We start from the raw sequence: 17,233 nt of genomic DNA on the forward strand, positions 1-17,233 counted from the left end.
GTGAATTTCAAATCTCACTACGTGTGAAAAACAATTTCTAAAAACTCAAACTACATTTTACTTATTTTTTAATGAAACCCTCCCATCTCCTTAAATAAACATGCCCCTCTCTAGTAATTTCAGGAATATGTGTAACCAACTACCTTTACATCTGTAAGTGTCCTTGGCATCTTTTTTGTGCCCTTTTTTTTTCATATGTGAACAATTCTTCCGTTCCTTGTCTTTGACTCCTTTGCCTTACCTTTTTTTTTTTTTAAAGCAACTTAACATTTGTCCATCTTGCATTTTAGTTGCTTGATACTGTCTTCTTTCTTCTCTGTCTAGTTACCTTCTCAAAGGCTGTGTGCATGTGATTTTTGCTCTATCCAAAAATGGTTTCTTGTGTCTGGAGGTATTCCGGAAGACTACCGAGAAGTGTCCAGTGCATTGCCCTAAAACCCCAGAAGATTAATGTATCCAAATGGATGGTAAAGGTCTCTCAAAACCAAACCAACACAGACCAGATAATCACAGTACAATGCTGTTCAGTGAGGGAAGGAGAGGAAGCATCAGAAACCCAAGAAAGGCTAAGGTTTGAAGTTGACACACAGAAGATGCCACTGGGGTAGAAAGGTGCTAGAGAATGAGTGCAGTTACTCCCCTTCTGTTTTGCTTACATCACTGCTACCAAAGCAAGCGAGCTTCTGGCACCAAAACGCAGTACAAATATAAGAGTGAATTAAATTATCAGATGTCTGGGGGAAGTTTGAGAGTACTGTGGTTCTCTAAGGAGTTCTGATTTGAGACTTAAAATGATTGTTTCAGAATTTTAAAGAAATTAGGGTTGAGATTGTCCCATCACTGTCAGTCATCCTTGAGGAATGATGAAAAATTGGCAAGGCATTAGCAGCCTTGAGAAGTCCACGTATTCGCAGAAGACGAGTTCTGTGAACCACATCCAGGGGAAATGGTGTGACCGACTTTCTCTCTGCATGCCCTTCTCATTCCCTCTCCCCAGCGGAACATTTTAGGACAGATCGTCAGGCAGAAAATTTCTGAGTAGTTAGAAAGCAAAATAGTGATCTAAGAATTCATAAATATTGTGTTATCCCTAAATAACCTTAATTCATTTTTCTGATCAGATTGTTAAGCTAGTGGACCAGCAGAACCCTGTAGATATTGTATATTTGTTTGTTTTTCAAATGTGGGTAAAGGTTCCTGTTTATGTTCTGATAGGTAAGTTGAGTGCTATGCAACATGTTGCTGGTGGTGGGTTTACAACAGGCTGATTAAGGAGCCTAAGAGTAGTAGGGTTTCTTGTACCTCTTTTACAGGATAAAAGGCAGGCCCATTTCTTCACCACTGAGGCCTAATTATGTGCCAGATGCAAATTTTCTAGTACAGTCCAGTGGTAGCGGTAGATGGTCAGTGTCATGGTCTGGGAAGGAGGGGCCGCAGAAATGAAGGACTGGATTGGAGAGGTTGAAAGTGAAAAGATGAGGGAGGAGAGAGAAAAAGGAAGAAAGGACAATGAATGAAGCCAGGTCTCCAGAAAGGTGGATAGGGTAGAAGTCAAGAGTGTGGTGTCAAAGGGCATAGCCTTGGACCTCTTCCTGTTCAGTGTTTTCATTCCTACCTCAGATTAAGACACTTTCAGAGAAGGCTGGGTAGACAGTGCCCATCAGACACAGGATTGGAATGTAGAGCATACTTGAGAGGCATGAGCAGTTGGTTGCTGCTGATAAGTTGGAATTTTATTCGGGATAAATCAAACTCCTGAAATTGTGCTTAGAAAGTGAATTATTAGGCATAGGGCAAGTTAGACGTGGTGTGATCGCAGGGCCCCTGAAGAAAACTCAGGGGTTTTCGTTGTTGGTAAGATTAGTTTGAGTTTATATTTTGCGACTATCACAGTTTAAAGCCCGCGTAGGCCAAAGTAGTACAGGTTCGGTTTCTCGAACGGGGCAGGGTACTGTCCCAGTCCACTCAGTGCTTATCAGACCACATCTGGTAGTGCGTCCACCCTGACAACCGCATTTCAAAAGGGGCTAATCAGCTGGGACTTCCCAAAAGCTTGCAGCTAACACTGAGGGCCAGTCAGCTATTTCAAATAGCTGAGTATTTTTGGATGTTTATTGTAGAAAAGGAGACTTGGACGTGTTCCAGACCAGACAAAGGAAGAGAGGCAATGAGAGTTGATGTAGGAATCTGAAGGCTTAACAGAGTGGTTCTCAACACCCCAGGGTGTTTTAAAAAATGCAGATGTTTAGGACCCCACCCTACCGCCAGTTACATCAGGGGCAGGGCCAGGCCAAGATACATTTCAAAGCTGTCCAGTGATTCTAGTAGGTAACCAGCACCTAAATCTGTGCACAGCTGCAGAGGCTGGCCCCAGCCCCCTCCATGCCTTGCCTAATCCTCAGGGGCGGCCACAACAGCACCCCTGTTCTGCCTGCTTCCAAGAGACGGTCAGGATGGAATCTCCTCTGCTCATCGCTGTTTACCACAGGCTCCACCCAAGGGATAACGACGCGGATCATCTGCTCTCTCTCTGACCTCACCCCCCTATTTCTCACTATATCTTTTACACTGTCCCTTTCCCCTGTCCTTCGGGATCTTCCTGTGTCTTCTAGATCTAGAACAGCATCCTCTGATCAACAAACATATTCTCTGCTTTTTTCTGAATTTTTTCTTAACTCCTGCTTTAACAAAAACTGGCTCTCTCTTGAGCTTATTACTTCTCTTGAAGTCCTCCAAATGACTCACAAGTTTTTATGTCTAGCCTAGATTTTTGCACTGAGATCCAGATCCACAAATACCAATGCTTACTTTGTGTCTCCACTGGGGATGCTTCCAGGCTAAGATCCTCTGAAACAGGACTCTGGTTCTCTGTCTGAGTCTCCTCTTCCTAAGTTTCCCTCAGTTCAGTGAGTGTTACCCGCATCCACCCAACACCAAAATCAGAACATTTGAAATCATCTTTTACAACATTCCCTATGCCCAATCCAATTTATCCTGACAGGTTGTTGATTCTGTCTTCAGAATGTCCTTTTCTTTTTTCCCACTGCTGTTACCAAACACTGTTTTTTTGCAGCCACCATCTTTCCCGGGGACCCTGCAACAACTTCCTGCCCTCCCTTCCTGCTCCCACCCTTGTGCTCCTTCAGGCCATTCTCTATACCATCGTGAGGGAGCTGCAGACACATAATTTAATCATNGAAACTTGGCTAAGGTCGTACATTGCAGCCAATATGTTTGCTCTTTCCAGTGCACCATAAAACACTCTTTCCACATGGAAGGAAAATTCAAGGAGGGTTTGTGTGGTGAGTAGTAGTGAAAGTTTGAAATACCTGCCCTAGAGAATAAAAGAGACAGCTGACTATGTACACATAAAATAATAGTTATGCAACATCAAGGGCCCTTCCATGTGTATTGGCACAAATGCATACAGTTCGTCCTTTTTCTGTCCTCTCCTCTTCTCTCCTCTCCTCTCCTCTCCTCTCCTCTCCTCTCCTCTCCTCTCCTTTTATTTAAATATTTTCTGCAGCTCTCAAGGATGTCCATGATCTGGTTCTCCCAGGTGCCTCCCTAACTCTCGACACCCCCCTCCCCGCCCCAACAACAACAAGAAGCTCCAGTCACTCTTTCCTTGTATTTTTGTTTAACACATCATGTTCTCTGCCTGAGATTTTGTATGGTTGCTCCATCTGCCTGGTTGTTCCAACTCTCTTAGTCTATGGGTTCCTCCCCCTTTTTTCCTTGAAATTTATTTGTTGAAGAAACAGGTTCATTTTTCCTATAGAATTTCCTATAGTCTAGATTTTTCTGATTGTATCCCAATGGTATCATTTAACTTGATACCTTATCTCCTTAAAATAGGCAGTTAGACTGAGACTTGGTCCGATTCGGGTTGGGTTCGTTCCATAGGAGGGGACGTGTGCTTCCATTGGGAGGTGCACACTATCTGGTAGCCTCGTTTTGTGATTTTAGCAACCATTAATAATCCATTAAGTGATGATGGTTAAGAATGGTGTAACTCATATTCTATCATTCCTTCTTCATTTGTTATATGCAGTACATCTATAAAGAGAAACTTCCATATATCAACTATCTTGTTAGAGTGAAGGACAGTGTATATGAAAGTATATGAAGAGGGAAGGTAAATGCTTGATATATTCTTTTCAGCTGTTCTGGAAGTAATGATATGGTTTTGTATTACCCTCCAAATACGACTCCTGAGTTTGTTTTTTTTTTTTGTTTTTGCATTATAAACTTATTGAATTAAACATGTTTGATAGCTTTCAATCACACATATTAGTTTAGTGATGCTTAAATTGTTCCATCTTGGACGAGTGAGAACCTCTTGTTTCTCTTTGACACTTGTCTGTCTCTTTGGTGAGACCTAAGTGCAAGGACTATGTCTCTGTTGTTCATCCTTTATCCTGAGCACGGAATCACTGTCTCTCAATTTGTTGATTTAGGGGCAGGATATTAAAACTTATAATAATTATGAGACAGACTGTCTTACGAAAGAGCATTTGGTTTAGTCTTTGTGGATTCAGAACTTGAATCAGAGAGTAGAAGTTACAGGAATCAAATTTTGGCTCAACATAAGAACCAAAAAATTTGGAGTAATTTAGGGGAGTTGAGTTCCATCAAGTCTTTTGAGGGGCTGCTTTGTTCCCGGAAGTGAGGGGACAAGGATAAACAATCAAATCAGTGAGGGTCTTTTTGCTTGGGAACCTGAATGATTATTGAGGTCACTTCTGCTTGCAAGGTAGTGACTCTCAAATGCTTTGTTGACAGATTTTATTTTTGGGAAGGTGCAGAGTTGGCTGGTTTAAAATTGTTGGAATGTAATTATTGTTTTCTCCCATGAACAATATTATCACTCTAAATTTGGTTCAGAGTATCATGAGTTTGTACATTTGATGAAACATTGGCAATGATGAATTATGCTTTATTAGCAATTATTTCTTTTTATAAAAGGTTATAATTGTCCATTGAACAGACTTCTCATTGCATTACATTCTCAGACTTTTTGCATTTAGTCCTATTCTAATAAATAGCCATTTTACTTTTTTCTTTTTTTTTTTTAATTTTATTTATTTATTTAACAGAGAGAGAGAGAGAGACAGCCAGTGAGAGAGGGAACACAAGCAAGGGGAGTGGGAGAGGAAGAAGCAGGCTCCCAGTGGAGCAGGGAGCCCGATGCGGGGGCTGGATCCCAGGACCCTGGGATTATACCCTGAGCCGAATGCAGACGCTTAAGGACTGACCCGCCCAGACGCCCCCACTATTCTCTTTTTAATCTTTGGATTTTATTAGTCATCTTCTCTCTGTATTGATAAAGATTAGCATGAAGTATGATTACTGGCAACTTACTTTGAAATTCTAATTTATTTTTCCAGAATAAAATACAGTAAATAGCACTTTTAGGATATTGCAGAATTGCAAAGATTTAATAGTACTGAGATGATTTCTCATTTACATCTGAATAAAAATTGAATTTAGATGGAGATAGCAAGACCAAGTGTTTAGTTAAGTTTTACATTTTTGAGATATGTATGTAATACAGTAAGTCAGCACTTTAGCCAGTGTCTTAAGAGGAAATTAATAAAAGAAACACTATTAATAGTACCTTTAAAATATTTTTAATGACTTTACTGAAAATTTAAAAATTCAGCCCAACATATCGTCCTTGATATGCTCCAGTTTGCCATTGTCACTTCCTCAGTAGTATCTACGTTTACTTCTATTGCTTCTAGACAAACACAGTAAGGAAACAAGCATTGTATCTGTCTGCACTTGGTATTATTTCCTAGCAGTTTCTCTTGAGACAAAGTCATAATGGAAGAGAGGCAGAATATATTAAATTTTCCAGAGTATATTAAATTTCTTTTAAGTATATTGCCTTAATTTCCTTTGCATCCTCTAGATATAATTTCTTCTAGGTGTTAGCACATGGACGCTGTTTTCAAAGATGACCTAGATAGTATTTGTAATTTTGTTTTATTGTACTAAATTATCCTATGAATTTGAAGTAACTAATGGAATAGAAAACCTTTGGGCTTTCCTTTGAGAGTTTTTGCTCGTAAGGAAATTCTTTCTGTGCATCTTTTTAAAGATTTTTTTTTTTTTTTATTCGACAGAGATAGAGACAGCCAGCGAGAGAGGGAACACAAGCAGGGGGAGTGGGAGAGGAAGAAGCAGGCTCCCAGAGGAGGAGCCTGATGTGGGGCTCGATCCCATAACACCGGGATCACGCCCTGAGCCGAAGGCAGACGCTTAACCGCTGTGCCACCCAGGCGCCCCTGTGCATCATCTTTTGAACCTGGAAATTTTACCCTTAATGGGGCATTTTCCTTTATAGATTTCACAAATGTTGAATGAACAAATGAACAGATGCATGAAAAAATGAACAGGCTGTGTTCCTTATTCAAAACTCCTAGATCTTCTTGTTTTACTCTCACAGGAGAACTTTATTATTTACAAATGTAGGGCATACAAAACTGCAGAGTTTCTGAAAGTTTGTAGAGATTTGGATTTGTGGTTAGAACCAGTTTGAAAGCTGGATCCACTTGAACATGGCTCTGCCAGGATACCCTGTATCCCTATGTTTCTGTGTGTGGATAGCTCTGTGCTTGGGCATTCCCCTGCCTCTTCCTCATCCTGTCTTTGACAGCTCTTCCTGTGTGACCAGCAGACTAAAGGATGACTCACTCATCCCTGGGCCTGAAGTCAGCTTGGCCAAGTGAGTTGTTGAAGAATTAGAGAATAGTAAAGAATCTCTGAAATTAAAACAGCTCCTTAAATAGCTTAGGACAATTGGGTAAAACCTGGCAATACCTCTGGTAGAGTGTTCTGTAATATTATTAACACAATTAAAAGTTTTTTTTTTTACTATGTTAATCACCTGAATTAATGTCTTCATTGCCAATCAAGCCTTGATTGCCTTCTATTCATTAGCTTTTGATTTGATTAATGAGACTTGTTAAAGAGGAATCTTCAGTGTTTTCCTGTAAACAGCTCTAATTTATTGATTCAATTGGAATTTTGTAATTATAATAAAGAACTTAAATCAATATTTGGAGTGTATGTTTTGGATCTTTAATAAAATAGTTTAAACTACAAAAGGTAGTTACTAGATATAAACATCTTTTCTGTGTTATTCTATGTTATTTTTATAAAATAACAGATATCTTCTTTTGATGTCTTTTAAAAAATGACATTTTGTTACGAGTTAGTAACTTGGAATTTCAAGTATTTCATTCTATGCTAAAGTTTATAAAAACATATGCATCAACGGTAGAACATTAGAAAGTTGGTAATGTTATTTTTTCCCAAAGGTATTTTTTCCAAAAGTGGAGCAAGTAACTTAACATTTTTCCTAGGCTTTAGAACTGAAGGGTTCAGTAATTGGTGAATGTCTAGACATGTAGAGAAAAACTAATTAAGAAAAGAGAAAGTCGCAATGACTCTAAGGTTAAAGAGCAATTTGATAATCAATACGATTCCTAGTGGGAGACCACTAAAGCAGTTGAAGAAGAGGGAGATACTGATTAGTGGTCTAGAGACAGATAATTAAAGGATAGTGGGGTTTTAGAAACATGGCTGTTGGGTGCAAAAGGGTTAATTAACAAAGCATTCTATAAACTCTAAAACTTTAAGGAAATGAAAAGTTGCCATATCCACATGTGCATTTGTCAGAATCAAAGAGGCTACGCATTTAATTTGAAAAAGGACAATGAATACTTAAACCGAACATGAAAGAGGATACCGAAAACTTTATTAAAATGTGAGATTTCTGGGGGCGCCTGGGTGGCTCAGTCCTTAAGCGTCTGCCTTTGGCTCAGGGTGATACTGGCGTTCTGGGATCGAGCCCCACGTCAGGCTCCTCCAGTCGGAGCCTGCTTCTTCCTCTCTCACTCCCCTACTTGTGTTCCCTCTCTTGCTGGCTGTCTCTCTCGCTGTCAAATGAATAAATAAAATCTTAAAAAAAAAATCTGAGATTTCTGAAACTTTTGAAAGCAGCAATTATTATATTTTATTCTTTTTTTAAAAAAATTATTTATTTGAGAGAGATAGCACATGCAAGCGAGAGAGTTATAAGCAGGGGGAGCAGCAGAGAGAGAGGGAGAAGCAGACTCCCCACTGAGCAGGGAGCCTGATGTGGGGCTCAATCCCAGGCCCCTGGGATCATGACCTGAGTCGAAGGCAGATGCTTTGCTGCCTAGGTCGCTCCCCTAAACTTTATTCCTGAGTTACCTTTTAGGTATAAGAAAGGAATTATCAGTATATTAACATTACCAATATTCATTCAATAAAGTTTTTGAGAGCCTACTCTATACCAAGTAGTTTCAGGCACTGGGCACATAACAGTTAACAAAACAAAGAGTTCCTTCACTCCCAGAGCTAATAGTCTAGTATAAATTTTAAGGAAATTTTTAGTGTTATGTAATATAATACATAAAACTCAATGTTTCTAGCTGTTATGATTATCGTAACTATAAGAAATTAATGCTTGGAGTTTCAATTCATGGAGAATGATGCTTCAGAATCAGAATTCCATTAATCTGGATCTTGTACTTTTTATGCAGTTACTGTAGTAAACATGTTAAAAAAATTTTTCACCACAAAAATAATGCACATTAGTATATGAAATTACTTAAAGATGTTCTACCTCTAGTTGCATTTAAAGAGTAAGCGTTGGTTCAGTTGAAGGTTTCTCTCCTTTTAGTATATTATAGAGGAATGTATTACGCTTCATGGTCTGAGAGTATTTTCAGTATATGACTTTCAAAAACATGAATTCCCTGTATTCTAGAATTCAGTTCATGGTGCATATAAGTTATGATCTCAAGGGAAGTAGAAAAGCTTTGTGGGAAGAAGGTTGTGTGTATTTTTTTATGGGTGAGGGGAAAATATCTGTAAATGTGGGGAAAGTTCCAAGCAGTTCCTGGAATCAGTTACTGCCTCCCCTGGGGAGCCAATGATGAGCTCAACTGGGCTGAGAAAAATCCATGCAGATGTCAGCACTGACTGCATCGCAGCCCCAAGCCCCGCCAGTGGCCCCCCTTAGTCATAAAGGACAAAGTGAGAGCACAAGGTACAGTCTCCAGTTGAACTCCATGCGCATATCAGTTTTTTTGCCTGCACCTGGGTATCTAGAGCACAATCAGGAGTGGAAGAATCAAGGTAAAGTACTGAGGAGAGAAGGGGTGCAGAGCAGAAAAGCAGTCGGCCTGTCATCCCAGCTGAAAGACAAGGAAAAATAACTCCTGACCTTGAGAAGATGGCACATTGTGGAGCTTTCTAATCAGATGTCCTTATCCCATTAGGGTAACCAACAGAGTCTTGGAGCAATTAGTGTGATGAGGAATGCCACTAGGATGGTTGGGCTGTGCTGAATTCCTTGGACTTTCAAGTTTTGTGTCTGTGGCAGTTTTTGAGCAAAACCAGACCAATTGGATGCAGTTCTTAAAAAGAGACATTCTCATTCTTTATTTCAGACTCAGGCACTGGAGTCCCTGGATCACATGAGTTCTTGTTTGCTGGTTCCATAAGCTCTGAAGATTTGTGATTGTGATTTAAATTGCAATGAGAAACCATTTTTATCTGTCAGATTGGCAAAGTCAGTGGTTGATAACATATTATAGGTGAAAGGGCTCACAGGAGCTCTTACATTTGCTGTATAGGAAGTGTAAGTTGGTACAACCTCCATGTCAGATAATTTCCCACTATTCATCAGAATTGGAATTTAGATATGCGCATACATTTTGATCTTGCAATGCCACTTTTAGGAATTTATCTTACAGATTTTTTTTTTACGTGAATGAAGTTATATGTCCAAAAATATTTATCGCCATCACTGTTGTCTAGTAGCAAAAAATTGGGAACATGCTAAATGACCATCAGTAGAAGACTGGGATTAAATGAAGTATAGTACACTTATACAAAGGAGTGCCCTGTGGTCTTTCAAAAGCATTAGAAAGTTTTCTCTATGAATTTATGAGGAAGTCACCACATTTATTAAGGTACAAACAATATACAGTGTACTCTGTCTAGCATACTACCGTGTGTGTGTGTAAGTATATATGAATAGTGGTAACCAATGACCTCACAGGGTGGGAGCTGGGTGGCTGAAGGAGCATAGCAGGGAGAATTACTTTTCATCAAATGCCTTCCTGCACCTTTTACATTTGTAATGTTTGCTTGTTTTATCAATTCTTATTAGCAAAAGATGCTGCTAGGCCTAGCAAAGGTAAAGAAGAGCATTCACCTAGAAGACCAATGTAGATTGTCATGTTTTTGTTAACAGAATTGACTGGATAAAAAAGTTATCTGCCAAGTGCGATCTGACTTTTAATTAGAGCCGATACACATTTAGAATGCGTCTGGAAGAACCATCTGCTTTGGATAGGTCTTGTGTAATCTAAAACATTCATAACTTTTATTTTGATGATATGCTCTATGTATCATAAGACACAATCAGACCAAATATAATTTTAGGAGGCTCTAGTAAAAAAAAAATGAGAAAGGGAGGAATGGGTGATATAGAGAGAGAGAAAGAAAAGGGAGGAGAGGAGAGAAGTCTGAGTGTTGAGTTTCTGACCGTGGGGATTGAATGACCTCAGCTTAAGACTGAAGATGAAGACATTTTAGCCAAGGAAATGAAGGAGCTATTGGAAAAACTAAGGGAAAGAGTTATTTTGACTTCTTGATTTCTAATTAATCTGAGAATAATTGATCAAGCGTGGTGATTTTGTTAAGCACTAGTTTCATTCTGGAAGGAACATAGAGTGAATCATAGAAAACTTCAGATAAATCTTGGACAAGGCAAGTGTGAATATTTTAAATGTGAATATTTAAAATGTGAATATTTATGATGATGATATAAAATTCCCAGCCTTACTGAAATTAATCTTGTTGTGGTGGCATAATTGAGTCACTGACATTTTCAGTGCAAAAATGCATAAAATATAAATTGTAAGGGAATTAGAGCCATAACGGGAACATATTTTCACGGACTCACTTCTCATCTTTTCTTTCGTTTCTGCCAGAGTAAATGGGAAGTTGGTAGCCCTGAAGGTGATCAGGCTGCAAGAAGAAGAAGGTACGCCTTTTACAGCTATCAGGGAAGGTAAGCATTTTCTTTTACAGCTATCAGGGAAGGTAAGCATTTTCTTGTTATCTTTGCTTTTGTGTTTACATCATGCCTGTAGCTATTTAAATATTACTCACCTCTGCGTATGCAGAGTTTGTAAATTATATGGCTATATCTCGTTGGAAAGCGTAAACTGAAATTTAAAAATCAGTATCTCTTGCAATCATATGGAGTCATGTTAAGTAAAATAAGACAACCCTGCTGTATACTCAGGTTTGTGTGTTTATGGGGGAAACCTGCTGTGTATTGATGAGACTAAAGCTGACTGAGGAATTTTATATGCCTGGTTTTGTTTGTAGGGTTTCTAAGGTACACATTAATCTAGCATTACTTTATATTCATGATTTTTAAGAAAAGTCCTTACACATAGTGGGCCATGCTATCTTATTAGTCATTTATATTTCTTCTTTTTTGATTTCTTTTTTCCTGCCCTTTATTATTTTTTCTGTTGGTCTTTCTTACTGATTTATAGATACTCTTTGTATATTAGCATCATTTATCTTGTAATATTTTCTTTCATTTGGTCATTTTTCTAAAAATTCCTCCTACAAAATAGGTTATTACATGTTTGTTTTTAATTTTTTCTAAAATAAAATTGCTTTATATTTTGCTGTATTTCTGCATAGTTTCTCTACTCCAAGAGAATAAAATATCTTTTTGTTAGTGGGAACTTTTCAGTTCAGTTTCACAACTTTTAGTATTAATAGCTTTCCCTCCACTACATTGTTTTGAAAATTTTAATGCCAGTATAGTTAATACATTGTTATATTAGTTTCAGGTATACAACAATGTAGTGATTCAACAATTCTATACATTACTCAGTGCTCATCATGATAAGTGTACTCTTAATCCCCTTCACCTATTTCACCCATCCCCCTACCCACCTCCCCTCTGGTAACGATCAGTTTGTTCTCTGTAGTTAAGAGTGTGTTTTTTGGGTTGCTTTGTTTTTTTGTTGGTTTTTTTTTTCCCCCTTGAATCCCACATATGAGTGCAATCATATGGTATTTGTCTTTCTCCAACCGACTTATTTCACTTAGCATTATACTCCCTCCACTAGATTTTTGAAATTACAAATTATCTTGGCATTGAAGTAACTATAGCTGGTCCACAATAAGATAACTTTGAGTGATTTACTGCAATAATATCATTAAGGTATTGAGGAATTAAATGTAGTCTGTCACTGGTCTGATTTGTTTCTCACAACTATCATTAGGATTTACATTTGTTTTTGAGAGGCCCCCTTTCTGCTTTCACTTTCTCATTTCTCATTCTCCTTTTCCTACCACTTCCGTTTGGTTTCCCTCATTCCTACTTAGCTGAAAATGTTTTGTAAAGGTGTCTTTATAAAATATTTGTTATATAAAGAGGTTGCTCAGTCTGATGGGATTGGAAACCACTGGCTGAGATGGAGCAGTGTGGTTCCCATTGAGCTCTGGAGGGAGGCAAGGTGAAGTGCTATTGAATTTGATTTTGGAAGACCCTGAGTCCTAGGGAGTAGGAAAGGGGCAAAGACATGCTGGGCCAAGAGAGAAGTGGAAGGAAAAAGAAACTGGGCAGCAGGCACGCTCCCTAACATGTGGGGTGTACACTGCAGTTTACCAACATGCCCTTGCTGTTCTGTTCATGCCAGCCTCAGTTCAAGGTTCAGAGGAAGTTTGTAATGGTATTAGAGGATCCGGGTGTGACAGTTGGACTCATCAGTGGGAGGTTCAAGGGGAGAAACAAGTAGGGTCAAATTGAAGTTGTTGATGATCTGTTCATACTGCCTGGGTATGAGGCAAGGCCCTTGGGCACAAGGTAAGCCTTGAGATAAACTTGGGAATAGGCCCTGCGAGGCAGTCTTGTCAGAGAATGTGGGCCTCTGTGGCTGGGACCTTGTTCTGTGGGTTAGGGAGCCTCTGAAGACTTTTGAGCTGAGTGTATCAGGAAGATAAATCTGATATTAGGATATGATATAGATTAGATGAGGAGGAACCTGGAAGCTGATAAATCAGTCATTCAAAGTCATGCAGGTTTGAAATTACGAGGACCTGGATTTATTAGAAAGCAGTGACAAAAAATGATTTGTAGAGAAAGAAATGCCAGAGCAAGGTGAATTACTGGTTCTAGATTATATGGGAGGAAAACATAAATGATTTTGAGTTTGAATGAGTAGAAAAATGGTGCCAGAGAGAGAAATAATTTGTGTTGCTTTTAACACTTTATAGTTCACAACGGTTATCTACTATAATCTTCACATGAGCCCTTCAAAGGGTTTTTGTACAGAGTTTATGCTGCTTGTAGAATCTGTTAGGAGTATGGAATTGATGCTTAGAGAGGATAGATGACTTGTCCAAGGCATTGGGTCTTGTACCTAGACTTTCTTAAGCTCCATCATGGTGTCATACTAACTCTGTGGAGTAGTGGATTTGGGTTTTAGACTTTCTGAATTTGTGATACATCTATATGAAAATGTCTTCTTGGCGACGTGGGAGTAGAGCTCATGAGAGGTCAGCATAAACAGTGTATATTTAGCATGGTCCTTAACAAGTCAAGTAAGTATAAGATTTTTGTAGCAGAGGACTTTGAGCAAAACAGGGAGTTAAATTGGAAGGGAGTGTAGGGAGGTGGAAAGCCCCATGGATATTAGAGTCTGGAAAGTTGGGTTTGATTCTGGCTCTGTTTTCCATCACCTACCAGACAACATAAGGCAAGTCACTTATATTACTTTGCTAGGGCCCCTGTAACAAAGTACCACAGGTCGAGTGGCTTAAATAACAGAAATTTATTGTGTCATAGTTCTGGAGGCTGGAAGTCTGAGGTAAGATGTTGGGGTCCTGCTTCAGAGGGCCATGAAGGAAGGATCTGTTTCAAGCCTTTCTCTTTGGCTTGTAGATGGCCATCTTCTCCCTGTGTGTTCATATCATCTTCCCTCTGTACTTGTGTCCATTTTCCTCTTCTTGTAAGGACACCAGTCATATTGGATTAGGGCCCACTTTAATGATCTCAGTTTAACCTAATTACCTCTGAAAACCCCCTATCTTCAAGTATGGTCACATGCTCAGGTGCTGGGGTTAGGACTTCAACATATGAATTTTGGGGGACACAATTCAGTCTATAACACCTCCTCATGGGTTGAGACCTCCGTAACTCTGGTTGCAGAAAACACGAGTTGGTTTATGCCATATCTCTGGAACCATCTCCCTCTGTGTTGTAGTTTTAGATTTCCCATGGGGTCTTCAAGCTCAGAGTTTTGAATACCCTGAAGATCAGGGAATGCTGCAAGAATTGTTGAGGCCTGGAGGAGCAGATCACAAAATGGCACTGTGTTGTCCGTTGAATAAAGTATTTTGAGGTTTCCTAATAATAAAATCTGACTTCTCGGTGATTTTTATTGGATGTGTGACCAAATAGTAAGAAGAGGAATTAAACTTTGGGTCAGTTTTGGTTATTTACTCCTGTCTTACCTTCTCATTCCCACCTCTCATAGTCTTAATCTCATTTTTCTGCTCTATATGTGTGGAAGCAAAAGCTAGCACCATAGCTCCCTTTAGCTGTTAATAATAATTCATGCAAAATAACTGCTCTGTGTATCTGGTGCTAGAGTTTGAAATATTTAGGATTGGGGGTGGGTGATGTTTGGGATATGTTCATTTTTGCATTTTTACGTTTTAAAATCTTTGCGTTGATGAGGGTGTAGCATGGCTTGCTCAATTGAGATGAAGCACTTTAATTTGAGTTTGCCTCTTTTCTGCTGTTTGGGTCAATTTCCTCATTCACAAAATGTCAGCAGCAGGAAGATTTCAAAGGAGGAAAGCAGTAAAGTAGTTTTCAAGTGGCAGCTTGCCACTTAGAAGCTTACCTGGGAATTTAGATTTTAACACATAATTTTCACCTAAAGTAGAAATATTTGTCAGCAGCTCTAATCTTACCTGGATTTATGTCCAGAGATGTACTTTGAATTTTATCTCAGAACTAGAGTGCTTACTGGCTTAATTCGAGTTCAGGTGCTTTGAGACTCATTCTATTTTTGATGGCAGCTTAGAGAAATTAAGCAGCAGTGCTGTGGGTCAGCTTTTCTATTTTTTATTCTCGTATGATATCTTCATGGTTTTTGATGGTAAGGATAGAGTTAGGTGATACTGGGATGGTTTGAAAATGAGTATATGAAGTTTCTTAGGATATCCCATCTTTTTTTTTTTTTTAAGATTTTATTTATTTATTTATTTGTGTGTGTGTGTGAGAGAGAGAGAGTGCGGATACAAGTGGAGAGAGGAGCAGAGGGAGAAGGACAAGCAGACTCCACACTGAGCCCAACATGTGTCTTGATCTCGCGACCCTGAGATCCCATCTTTATAAACAACTTCAAGGTGTCTGTATTCTTGTTCTGTGAACTATATTCTAGATGTTCAACAGTTTTTTTGGCTAAGATTTGCCCAGAGAAAGAATAGAAGGGAGCCCATTATTGTCTTTTGTGAATTTTTGAATACCTGATCGTTTTCTTAGGCAAGAGTTATGTTAAAGAGCAATCTAAATACTCTAATAGAGAACAATTTAAAATTAAAATAGTAATAGTATCAATGAACAATATTTAGTATGTGCTTACACACTATACATACACTGCCAGGGCCTCCTCTCATTTAGTCCCCATAAAACCCTGTAAGGTGTGCATTTTCATTAGTTCTATATTTTTATTTTTTTTATTTAATTTTATTTATTTATTTATTTATTTATTTATTTATTTATTTATTGTAATCTCTGCACTCAGTGTGGGGCTTAAACTCACAACCCTGAGATCAAGAGTTACATGCTCTTCTGAGTCCCTCATTACTACTGTTTTAAAATGACAGGCATGGATGGGGTGTCTGCCTTCAGCTCAGGGCACGATCGTGGGGTCCTGAGATTGAACCTGTGTTTCTCAGTTGTGTGCTGGTAGTGCTCAGGCTACATGTTAGACTCTTACAGTTGATTTGAACCAACCAGATAAATGACCAGCAAGAGTCACACCTTGTCATTAAGAGCCAGGGCTGTGAAGGCCAAATGCCTGGATTGAAATTTGGCCTCCATTCCTAAGGGTATGATTTTGAGCAAACCTCTTAAACTTTTTGTACCTTAACTTTCCCACCTATAAAAGGAGGATAAAAATACTACTAACCTGATAGGATTGTTGGGCTGTTCCATTCATTAAATATAAGCATGAGGCCACAAATAGAAATAATCAAAGAAACATGAATATTTCTTGGAAATAAAAATATATTAACAAAGATTAAAAGTTCAGAAGATTTAGATGGTAGACTCGAAACCTCTCAAAAGATCAAGAGTTATTGTCTCATATCTCCTTAATAAATATATCATACCTTTGAAATTTTTTTCTGTATTGTCTGTTTTTTATTGTTTCTGTTTATCTGTTTCATTCTCTTTCTTTTTGGAAGTATCTCTTAGCTGCTTGGAGATCTTTATTGTCAGCTCATATTCAAGAGTGATGTGCTGACCGGAAGCTCTGGGTCCTTGCGTAGGGAATGTTGGCTCATGGGCTTTGTTGTAGGGTGACTGGAGTGGGCTAACCAGTTGTTTTTCCCCACAGCCCTCAGTTGTCACTATGTGGGGGTCTTTTCTTGGGAAGAGGCTTTAAGTTTCTGTAGAGAAGGATTATTTAATCTCTTGTCTGGAGGATTTAAGTTTGCTGTCCACATTTTGGGCATTGAGTAAGAGACAGAGGTTGTGAGGAGTCTCACCCTTACACATGCAAATCTTTACTGAATCTCCCTATTTTCAGTTCAGGTTATGCAGCTAGTTTAGAGGGACTAAAAGATATTGAAGTACTTAGGGCATAAAATGACGAGCTCTGTAAAAAGGCCTTGACAATGGGGGGAAACAGGAGATGCGCGTGTTTGGGAAGGACTTAAGAGGGATATCTCGTAGGTCTTGGTGTTTGACTGGACATGGAGCTTGCTAGAAATGGGGAGAAAAGGGGATATGGAGATCTTGAGAATATTCCAGGATTTTGGCATTCATTAATAGATAGATAGTGAAACCAATAATAAGAAAGCCACTACAGGGTAGGGGAGGTTATAGGAAGGGAAAGATAATAAGTTCAGTCCTGAT

The 17,233-nt window shown here is 38.8% G+C and overlaps 1 protein-coding gene across 3 annotated transcripts in view; it reads left to right on the forward strand.

Moving 5' to 3' along the window:
* The window catches only part of CDK14 (cyclin dependent kinase 14), a 546,012-nt gene that overhangs the window by 161,208 nt on the left and 367,571 nt on the right, over nt 1-17,233 (forward strand). For all 3 annotated transcript variants that reach the window (XM_034667605.1, XM_034667608.1, XM_034667609.1), the window contains one exon: nt 11,043-11,122. In XM_034667605.1, coding sequence (XP_034523496.1) covers nt 11,043-11,122 — 80 coding nt within the window. The remainder of the gene's footprint in view (nt 1-11,042; nt 11,123-17,233) is intronic.

Source organism: Ailuropoda melanoleuca, chromosome 1, assembly GCF_002007445.2.
Source record: "Ailuropoda melanoleuca isolate Jingjing chromosome 1, ASM200744v2, whole genome shotgun sequence".
Taxonomy (NCBI): Eukaryota; Metazoa; Chordata; class Mammalia; order Carnivora; family Ursidae; genus Ailuropoda; species Ailuropoda melanoleuca.